The sequence below is a fragment of the Osmerus eperlanus genome, chromosome 23, assembly GCF_963692335.1.
Source record: "Osmerus eperlanus chromosome 23, fOsmEpe2.1, whole genome shotgun sequence".
Taxonomy (NCBI): Eukaryota; Metazoa; Chordata; class Actinopteri; order Osmeriformes; family Osmeridae; genus Osmerus; species Osmerus eperlanus.
In genome coordinates, this window is record NC_085040.1 from 439,344 (window position 1) to 450,826 (window position 11,483).

Here is an 11,483-nt window from a genome sequence, read left to right on the forward strand (position 1 = left end):
CACACTCCACAAGTGAGCCGGATTGCTCCAGGTGTTCGGGACTGAAGGCAGAAGACATATTCAGGGAGGAGGAAACTATAGTTAGAGGAATCACACGTATGAAATACTTCAGAGACGTTCAGCGCTGCACGGGTCAAAGCAAACAGACCGTCTCCACGCGCCAGAAGCCCCATCGAGCAACCGGCTAGAAAGTGAGGTAGCCTAAATTCTACACCCTTTTTTACGGTAGATTTAAAGGTCAGTTTTTCAGCTTTTATATATACATTAAAAGTATTTTTGAGTCTCATAATTGTCTCACCAAGTGACCCCGCCCCCCACTAGAACTCAAACTGAGGATTCTGGCCGGAGGAACAAGTAGTTCACTGTTTCCCGCGACCGCCAGAAGTGATTGACGTTGGACTTTCAAATAAACAGGCCGCACGGTTGGTGAAATACACATGACTCTCTCGACACCCCTCTTCTCAGGATAAACAAACACGCGCCGCCATCCCAGCTGTATGCCCCGCTGCCCCCTTGGCACCCAGACACAAGTATGTGCTAAAAACAACGCAACATCTGCGTAGGAACTGACCGAGCGACTGGTCATATTAAATTGCCCTTACAAGGGACCGTTAAAAAAGCATGCCCTCATTCACATCCATCACAGCCAGGATATGAATGACCTAATGTTTTCAGAAGACAAAATCACGCGTGTGTGGTGCGCTGCGTGGTTTGAAGACACCGTTAATTGCATCCGCATCCCCGGTAAACGGGGATTGTGGTGACGGGAATTGATACCGTGTCAGTTGATTTGGCCCCTGTTGGGCTGTTTTCCCAAGATGCGGCTCATGTATTGAAAAGATGAATCACGATCCAAAGATGATATGATAATGATGATTATGATGATGAAGGAAGGAGGCCTGCAGCACAATCCCCGCCTCTAGGAAGATGCCAGGTCTCCTCCTCCGCCATTCCGGTGATTTGGGGGCCGACCCAAACAAACGGCCGATATTGTCTGGATGTTCCTTCAAACCGGAGACAGAACGGGACTCTGCCTCGGCTGTTCAGATGCACATTACTGGTGAAAATGTATCAGAATTATTGCAACTAACTTTCAGTTACTGGGAGCGCTTTGGACGCACCGTTATGCGCGGATTTGGGATGATTTTTGTTTAGTTGTCTTCTTCTTTTGTAATCTGGACAAAGGAAAGACTGCGGGTGAGCCAAACCGTCTTCCAGTTTCGAAGAACAAACAGATGCATATCCTGCAAATGTAAATTGGTATCTGGAAAGTGATGCGTAAAAGTTTGCAGCGTTGCATCATCGCTACCGATGTCTGTTTTATGACTAACATGATTTCCATGTAAATCTATTTTCCCATTTTCTTTATTGACCTAGTTGATAATTTTTTGTACCAAAGATTCGTTTTGATTTCGATCACAATGCAAATCCTACTCTTCGCCACCGTTGTGCTCTACACCGCGCAGCGCGTCAAAGCAGAAGCGAAAACGAAATGCTCAGCGCGGTGCGACGTTAGTAAGTGCCCAAGCCCGAGCTGCCCGAGCGGTTACGTCCCAGACCGCTGCAACTGTTGTCTGGTTTGCGCGCAGGGAGAAAATGACCCGTGCGGGCGCAAAGACGACCTTCCCTGCGGCGACGGTCTTGAATGCAAGAACCCGGCGGGGAAGCGTCTCTCCAAGGGCTTCTGCCAGTGCAAACTGGGTTACAAAGTCTGCGGCAGCGACGGGAAGACTTACGGTAACGTCTGCCAGCTGAAGGCAACCAGCCGGAAATATCTGCAGCAAGGGCAACCCGCTATCACCCACACCCAGAAAGGCCCCTGTGACACCAGCATAGGTAAGTCATTTGTTTATTAAAAATAAATAAATAACGTGTTAGCGATGCAAACTGTACGTTCAGTCAAACTCCAAACAGACTAAAGCGGATTCAGTACAAGTGCTATGACCTGGACTGTGACTGACCGTGGGACAGAACGTGTTAAAGGGATCTGCGAGTAACATGCCTCCTAAAGAACGAGTGTACATTGTAGTAGCGTTTTTGTTAAACTGTTAAACCAACGTGTTTAACCCTTGTGTTATCTTCGGGTCATTCTGACCCATCAGTCATTGTGACCCACCGTCGTATTGCGACAAATTTACCGCATACAAAGACAAAGTGAAGCATTTTCTTTTAACAGCTAGGCTGTCTCAGACCCCCCACATTGCAAAGGTTAAAAGAAAATTATTTTAATTTGTTTTTGTATTGGGTAAAATTGGGTAAACACAACAATGGTTCGTTATGAACCTTTGGGTCATGTGACCCGAAGGCAGCACGAGGGTTAACTGAGTTTTCCCTTGCGCGTCTTTATTAGCACATCCTGTCTGGTTGTATGCAGCCTAACTGTCCCTGCAGATGAGGCGTTTGTTTCTTCTCCTTTAGCAGAACTCCTCTTAAAATGGGTCAGGGGAAATGAACAGCACCGTAATAGTTTCCCCCCTCAAGGACATTCTGTCGTTAAAACACTGTTTCAACGACCTCACACCAACCTGCGTGTGGAGGCTTCCTAACGACACGTTAAAGGAGGAGGCAAGCTGTTGTAAACACACGGATATTGTAAACACAAGCCACGATGTTATACAATTCTACAAGTCTGCGGGAGAAAAACAAAAGACCATCTTCTCAGGGGGAAGGACAGAGAAGGAGGGAGAAGGAGGGAGAAGGATGGAGAGAGGTGATGGAAAGGGGGTAAACCAGGGTTGTTTTCCTTTTTTTCTTTTTTTTTTATACATGGACGCAGTTTTACACTGATGAGCGGAGCAGAAGCAGTCTCTCACAGTAGAAGGAACCTCTGGTACACTTATCACACAGCAGCCGAACCCCACTGGAGGTCTGGAACAGGAAACAGGAAGCACAAAGTCATGGTATACCTAGTCTGCCCTGCCTGACTAGGATCAAGGGGGTTGTGGAGAAGCACATGACCTTGTCACATGAACTAGTCACCCAGCAAGACCAGCGACTGGAGTTCGATGGGTTTATTTGCAGGTTTTCTTTAATAGCTTTAAACCCCCCCCCCCCCCCCCCCCCCACAAAAGTATTCTTTACAAAAAAGTAGCATGTGGCAAATTCCACGATGAACCACATCAGAAGTCCAGTTCTTTCCACCCTGGTGGTTTTATGTGATAGGGGAGGGAGGGACTAGGCTGTTCGGATGACTGATGAACAAGCCCCATTAGACACCCCTGACCGACCCTCATCCTGTCATTGTGGCAAGCCAAGCATGGTGACCTCAAGGAGACTTCTAACAGGACTCCTAATCAACCAATTACTCTACTCAAATATCTCATTGTTCCAAATAGAGACTTCCTGTCTTGGTTGTGAGTCTTTGGGTGAGCATGACAGGCGTCTAGACAAGTCTGCTTTGCCTTGAGAACAAACACCTTTTATTCCCTGTCGCTTCAAAACCCTGTTGATCCTCAGTATTTAAAGAAGGATTGAACCCGGAACATTTTTTTGATATTAGTCTCAACAAACGCCAGCCAACACAACCTACAAAACAGTCTTTTGGTCCAAACCCACATTTTCCGAGACACATCTTCACCCTCCAAGCTGGCCTGACTGGCTCCTAGACAGCAGCACTGCAGTGGACCCTGCCCTGCGGCACAGCCCAGGCTAAGGTATTATTATTTAAATGTTCGACACCACCACCCGACCACTGAGATCTACCAATCCAGCTGGGTTTCCACGTGCGTTGCCAGGATTGTGCCATCGCCTGGCTGTGCTGACGATTCGGTTAATGGACTGAAAAGGGGGCCAATATCTTGGTCAGACCGTGTGTCCTGGTGAATCCCTTGCACTGCACTTTGCGGACTTTGCTGTGCCAAGTTCGGCTGGTTTGCGGACGGCTCGACGGATGGATGACGTGGCAGAACCCAGAGCTGTTCCTCCCCTCAGCTCACGGTGGTTCGGAAAATCTCCCAGTCCTCCTCTGGAGGGATGAAGAGAGGGAACAAAGAGAAAGATGGATGCACCCTCCCGTGACTGTCTACATGTGCCCCGCAGTGCTGTGTTTGAAAAGATGTCACCAGACATCATGATCCTCCTATTTAGGTCGGCAGAACATCCTTATTGAGACTCCGGGTGCGTTTGAAACGTAAACTCAGGCAGCTGTTGTAACTCAGCTGTTGTAAAAAGGGCACACCAGGTGGAGGGACACAGTGTCCACTGTTTATCTAAGCGAGCTAAAAGAAGCCCACCTTAAGTATTTGAAACCACCGGTATTCAAACACTTGAGATTCTGTTGACCTTGTGCAGATGCTATCACATCACCATGGTTACTGTTGGCGCGGTTACTCCAGTATGGCTGTGTTTCTTAAATAACCCCTCCAGTAATTATTCTAGTTTACAAGCTGCACCCCGCCAAGGCCCTGGTGAGGCTGGGGCGGAGGCTGGGGTTGGGGCGGAGGCTAGGGCGGAGGCCAGGACAGCTCACCACACTGAGGCTGTTTTTAGACCAAAGCCTCTGCTAAATGAATAAGAATGTCAGACGTGCTGCAGCTGCAGAGAGTAGCAGAGTTGCTAACACGAGTCAGAGAGTAGCAGAGTTGCTAACACGAGTCAGAGAGTAGCAGAGTTGCTAACACGAGTCAGAGAGTAGCAGAGTTGCTAACACGAGTCAGAGAGTAGCAGAGTTGCTAACACGAGTCAGAGAGTAGCAGAGTTGCTACACGAGTCAGAGAGTAGCAGAGTTGCTAACACGAGTCAAAGAGTAGCAGAGTTGCTAACACGAGTCAGAGAGTAGCAGAGTTTCTAACACGAGTCATTCTTCCTGCCAGTGTAGGTACTCCTCAACCCAGCAGTCCCAGGTACAGGTTCAACTTCATCGCCGACGTGGTGGAAAAGATCGCACCTGCCGTGGTGCACATCGAACTCTTCCTCAAGTAAGTGTGTGTGTGTGTAGGTGTGAGCCTCCATTTCCCGACCTCGGACCTTTCGTCCCTTGACCTTTGACCTCCGACCCCAGGCACCCTCTGTTCGGGCGGACGGTGCCGCTCTCCAGCGGGTCGGGCTTCGTGATGTCGGAGACGGGGCTGATTGTGACCAACGCCCACGTGGTGTCCAGCAGCGCGCCCGTGTCGGGCCAGCAGCAGCTCAAGGTGCAGATGCAAAACGGGGACGTGTTCGAGGCCACCATCAAGGACATCGACAAGAAGTCCGACATCGCCACCATCAAGGTCAACCCGCTGGTGAGCAGCGCGGGGGAGAGAGTGTGTGTGTGTGTGTGTGAGGGGTTGGGGGTCAGTGTGTGTAGGTCAGTCTGTGTGTCTGCAGGTCAGGGTGTGTGTGTGTCTGCAGGTCAGGGTGTGTGTGTGTTTGTAGGTCAGGGTGTGTGTGTGTCTGTAGATCAGGGTGTGTGTGTTTGTAGGTCAGGGTGTGTGTGTGTCTGTAGGTCATGCTGTGTGTGATATGTTTGGCACAGAGCCATGAACACAGCCCTGCATCATCAGGTATTCACCTACATCTGCCTAACAGACCCATTGTTCATTGTCAAGAGAGAAAGGCATGATTGTCTGAACGGAACAAGACAGACACTCTTAGGATGTTGTTGACACCCGTACGCTGACTAATAGAACATTCTAGGTTCTACACTGTAAAAAGATAGTGTTCTTAGTGTTCTGGGCTGGGTCATAAAAGAACAGCTGGATTGTTCTCGATAATGCTGAGGGGAATATCTGCTTGACTTTGAGTCTGTGGGAAAATACTGAAAGAAGACCTGGACCTAATTTAAAAATTTTAATTTGGTATTTTTCCAGCATCAGATTCCTAACCTGTGTTGAATCAAGCTCACTTCTTGCTTTTTGGTCACAAAAACACATCAATCTTTATTGGCTTCATTGTCTTGGAATTCCCCTTTAACATAAATCAACATTAGTCAGAGGTTGTGAATGTTTATAGCTTGTGTCATGTAATGTTTATGGTAGGATTAATAAGACTTAGTTCCAGTCAAATATCCCCCTAGGGATGGGCTGAATGGTTCTGCCCCAGGTGCTTGGCTCATATTAAGGCCGTACCACTTTAGGTAAACAAGGGGGGATTTAGGGGGATTCTAAGAAAGGTATAAGTCTGCAAGGTTTTTCATCAACTTAAATCCTAACAGGCTTAAATATTGGATTGATTGTGAGAATGACAACGCCTAAGGGCTCCACCTTGATTAGTTACAACTCGGTATGTTGTGTCATGTAGTAATAACGTTTCTCCCTCAGAGCTTAACTCACACACCCGCAAACTATCTGTCCCGAGAGCACATGTTTTTACTTACCCTCCCTCCCTTCTCTCTCTCCCTCCCCTCCCTTCTCTCTCTCCCTCCCCTCCCTTCTCTCTCTCCCTCCCTTCTCCCCTCCTATCCACTTTCATTCCATCCACATGCCTCCCCCATGTCTCTCTCCCATCCCCCTCTCTCCTCCCTGCTACTTTCTATTCTCCCTCTCCCAAACCCCTCTCTCCTCCATGTACCTCTCTCTCTCCTGTCATCCCTCCATCCCATAACCAGAAAAAGCTACAGGTGCTGTTGCTAGGTCACTCTGCCGACCTGAGACCGGGGGAGTTTGTGGTTGCCATTGGCAGCCCGTTCGCGCTCCAGAACACGGTTACCACGGGGATCGTGAGCACGGCTCAGAGGGACGGGAAGGAGTTGGGAATCAGAGACTCAGACATGGACTACGTCCAGACTGATGCCATCATCAACGTGAGGGAGCACACACACACACAGCAACACTGAAACACACACACACACACAGCTACACTGAAACACACACACAAAGAAAATCACAGAAAAACACACACTGTCTGATGATTGGATTGTTCTTAATCTTGTTACAGTACGGAAACTCCGGAGGCCCACTGGTTAACTTGGTAATAATACATCTAATATCTACCCTAACACATACAGTATCTAATATCTACCCTAACACATACAGTATCTAATATCTACCCTAACACATACAGTATCTAATATCTACCCTAACACATACAGTATCTAATATCTACCCTAACACATACAGTATCTAATATCTACCCTAACACATACAGTATCTAATATCTACCCTAACACATACAGTATCTAATATCTACCCTAACACATACAGTATCTAATATCTACCCTAACACATACAGTATACTAATGTACTATAATACTGAACTAGGATGTTGAGATACGCCACAAGCCTCTAAATGCCCCTAAACATGTGTGTTTGTCTGTGTGTGTGTGTGTGTGTGTGCATGTGTGTGTGTGTGTGTGTGTGTGTGCAGGATGGGGAGGTGATAGGTATCAACACTCTGAAGGTGGCGGCAGGAATCTCATTCGCCATCCCCTCCGACAGGATCACGCGCTTCCTCAACGAGTCCCAGGACAAACACACCAAAGGTTTGTGTGTGTGTCAGGTGTGTGTGTGACGTGTGTGTGTGTGTCTCTTCCAGAGGTTAGGTCCCTGTGTGTGTAAGGTGTGTGTGTCAGGTGTGTGTGTGACCTGTGTGTGTCTCTTACAGAGATTAGGTCCCTGTGTGTGTCTCTTCCAGAGGTTAGGTCCCTGTGTGTATGTGTGTCAGGTGTGTGTGTGACCTGTGTGTGTCTCTTCCAGAGGTTAGGTCCCTGTGTGTATGTGTGTCAGGTGTGTGTGTGACCTGTGTGTGTCTCTTCCAGAGGTTAGGTCCCTGTGTGTATGTGTGTCAGGTGTGTGTGTGACCTGTGTGTGTCTCTTCCAGAGGTTAGGTCCCTGAAGAAGCGTTTCATTGGAATCCGGATGCTCACCATCACACAGGCGTGAGTCTCTTTGGGCCTCTAGAACTAACTCAACTTTGGCAGATATCTCTACTGTACTTTCTGCTATATGTCTAATCCATGTGTGTGTGTGTGGGTGTGGTGTGGTGTGTGTGTGTGTGTGTGTGTAGGCTGGTGGAGGAGCTGAAGCAGCAGAATCCAGACTTTCCAGACGTCAGCAGCGGCATCTACGTCCACGAAGTGGTGCCTCACTCCCCCGCCCAAAAGTATGTCTCTCTCTCTCTGTCTCTCTCTGTCTCTCTCTCTCTCTCTGTCTCTCTCTCTCTGTCTCTCTCTCTCTCTCTGTCTCTCTCTCTCTGTCTCTCTCTCTGTCTCTCTCTGTCCCTCTCTGTCTCTTAGTCTGTCTCTCTCTCTCTCTCTCTCTCTCTCTCTCTCTCTCTCTCTGTCTCTCTCTCTCTGTCTCTCTTTCTGTCTCTCTGTCTCTCTCTGTCTCTTAGTCTGTCTCTCTGTCTCTCTCTCTCTCTGTCTCTTAGTCTGTCTCTCTCTCTGTCTCTCTCTCTGTCTCTCTTTCTGTCTCTCTCTCTGTCTCTCTTTCTGTCTCTGTCTCTCTCTGTCTCTTAGTCTGTCTCTCTCTCTGTCTCTCTCTCTGTCTCTTAGTCTGTCTCTTAGTCTGTCTCTCTCTCTGTCTCTTAGTCTGTCTCTCTCTCTGTCTCTCTCTCTGTCTCTTAGTCTGTCTCTCTCTCTGTCTCTCTCTCTGTCTCTTAGTCTGTCTCTTAGTCTGTCTCTCTCTCTGTCTCTTAGTCTGTCTCTCTCTCTGTCTGTCTCTCTGTCGCTATCTCTCTGTTGTTTCTCTCTCTCTTTGGTTCTCTCTATCTGAGAAAAAGTGAAAATTGTTATTCTGATGTACTAGTCCTCCCCCCCCCCCAGAGGTGGTATCCGTGACGGTGACATCATCGTGAAGCTGAACGGCCGCGCCCTGCTGAGCACGGCCGAGCTGCAGGAGGCTTTGCTGCAGGAGGCCACGCTGCTGCTGGAGGTTCGCCGTGGCAACGACGACCTGCTCTTCAACATCCAGCCCGACGTCATCATGCAGTAACCGCGGCGACGGAGGGGAGGCCTGTGAGGCCAAAAAGAGAGAGACCCTGTCAACACTGCGGTGGACGCTGGTTTGGGGTCAGTTTGGGGATGAGTGACTTGTTGGTTGCAGGTTGGGAGTCTGGAGGGAGGAGCTGATCCCAGATCTGTCTTTAAGAGGAACGTTGACACCAGAGCCGATGGGACGACAAATAAATAAAACTGTAAAACTGTTTTGTTCTGACCTCAAGGCTGTGAAAGACCTTCGGATGACCCTCGTGGAACATTCTGGAATCTCCAAGGGCTGACTGTTTAAATCGCCCTGTGACATAAGACTCATTCCATGTTTTTGTTGTTTATGTTTTTTCTGTTTACATTGTTGTTGTTCCTATCTAAAGGGTGTACTGTTAGTATACAAACCATGTTCTTGAAATGTTTTCCAATTCTCCAAAAGGATGACAACATTGGTGAGACAAAGTTTAGACCGCAGCTCGATGTTGATGTCTCTACCGTGAGAGTGTAGTGTGGTCGCCGGTTGGGGAGAGTAGCAATTTTATCTTTTTCTTCCACTCGTCTCCAAACGCTGTCACTGTCGGAGACCACACAACAACACTGTGACAACAACGTGACAACACCATGACCAAATGTGAACATTGTTCCCTGCTTAATTCTGTGTTAAAAGACGCGAGGAACCAAACGATGTTGTTTCGCTGAGCGTGTTCATCTGCACCACCCTGCTGCTAGACGGCGGGTTGGACCGGAGTTTTCAAAAGACTGCTTACTTTATCGATCGCTTATCATGAATGATCAGAACCTCATGTTTACATGCAGTAACCGGGGTCGTCACCAAGGCTACGCCTCGAGAGAAAGATTTATACAGGACTGTTTCTCTTCTGTTTTTCTTCAGCAAAAATAAACATTTCATAAACTTGTAATGGCGTGTCAAGTCGTTAAATGCCTCTTAAGTATTTCCTCCGTTAATGACTACTCTATCGTTAATCCGGAGTTTATAACCACCACTGCAGACTTGTTCAGCGGCCCCACAATTTGGAGTTTGTCTCCAGCATGAAATACCCGCCAGACAAGCAGTAAAAATTCTGGAACTTTCCAAGTGTTCCCCTTCAATGACCCCCGAGGGAGCGCATGCAAAGAAATCAACCAATTGAGAAACAGCGTCTTTCTTTCTCTCTAATCAGCCGTGAGGAGTTAAAGATGTTATTGTAAGGGTTTAAAATAGCTTTATCGTTTTTCTCCGCCTTGTTGCTGGTCGTAAATGTATTTCTAATTTACAGGAGGTCGTCTGGGTGGAATGCATGGAGGGGATCATTTAGATGGAAATGACACAAATGACTAAATGTAAATGCATAAATGACACACCTAGATTTAGAACAGACTGAAGCTGCTGTAAAAAAATATCAGGTTAACTTCTATAAAACATTCTTCGTCTGATTTCCCTTCAGAAACACTGAATAGCCTATCCTCTTTTCTTACAAATAAAAAGTTTTTCACTTAGCAGACGCCTTTATCCAAGGTGACGTGGAGGAGGGTGGGAAGGGATCTGAAACGTCAGCCTCTTGATATGCAGTCAAACGCCCTCTCCCCTGAGTGAAACCCATCACCGACAATAACGTTAAGGTATTAGCTTGTAATCGATGTTGCCAGGGTGACTGGCACGAGCACAAGCCTGCTAACTGTCAGGGTTGTGTCTGACGGCGGTGTCTACTTGTCAGATACGGTGACCTCTGTGGGATTGGCTCTGTGATGACTCCAAATAAGAAAACATGTGTCTGGATTAGTGTGAAGGGATGACATAACTACCCCCAACAATATTTTGAAATTTAACTCCTTTATCAAGCAGTACAACTTTTTTTTGTATCAACTGGTACAGCAGTCGGTGCAACACCAGCAGTGTCGTGCCTCAGTCCGTGATACTACTTATTAGTGAGATCAAGCACACACACACACACACACACTCAGAGTCACAGCCAAGATGTATGGGTTTTGCCTTTGTCTTTTTGTTTTTTTTAATTTTGTATTTTTTAGTATCTGTGCTTCAGGAAATTAACCTAGTTCTCCCAGGGTGCTGGGGTAAAAGGTCACCTGTCCACGTGAAGTTATATTCAAGAAAACATCCATGATCAAAAGACACATTTGCAAAAAGAAAGTAAAGAAAAGGAGGAAAAACTCAAGAGTTGAAGACATCCAGGGTTCAGTTTGAGCTGTCCCATCATGCATTTCACCACACTGCTGATGTCTGGTCCTGAACACTCAAAATGGGACAGATCTCTTTCTGCTGAGTAGCCTGTTCTGTAGTTCAACCAGGCGTTACTGCTGATCTGGCTGCTGTGACGACAGCTGGAGACAGGGGGCTTTGATAACAACCTTCCAGTCTCACTTCCTGTTGGGGTTTGGCAAAGAATCCTGATGGTTTCAAGATGGCCGCCTTTCGGTGTCAGTGATTTAGGAGCTGTCTGTTCACAAGGCGAGCGGTTCACACACACACGTCCCACATGCCACGATGTTGAGCTCCCAGACTTGCTGAGAGGGGAGAACATACAGTTCTATAAGTCACCCTTTCACAGTCTCAGGTCAGTAATGACACAATTCAATTTCAATAGAGAGAGAGAAAGAGAGAGAGAGAGAAATAGTTTGAACA

General features: G+C 47.5%; 1 protein-coding gene across 1 annotated transcript; it reads left to right on the forward strand.

Annotated features, from left to right (window-relative positions):
- Positions 1 to 998: 998 nt before the first annotated feature.
- Positions 999 to 9,762, forward strand: htra3b (HtrA serine peptidase 3b). Its single transcript, XM_062449659.1, has 9 exons — positions 999 to 1,836; positions 4,817 to 4,916; positions 5,000 to 5,222; positions 6,527 to 6,721; positions 6,856 to 6,888; positions 7,285 to 7,399; positions 7,738 to 7,795; positions 7,924 to 8,019; positions 8,681 to 9,762. Exons 1-9 carry the CDS (start codon positions 1,422 to 1,424, stop codon positions 8,847 to 8,849), a joined length of 1,404 nt encoding a protein of 467 aa, XP_062305643.1. The 5' UTR covers positions 999 to 1,421; the 3' UTR covers positions 8,850 to 9,762.
- The last annotated feature ends 1,721 nt before the right edge of the window (positions 9,763 to 11,483 follow it).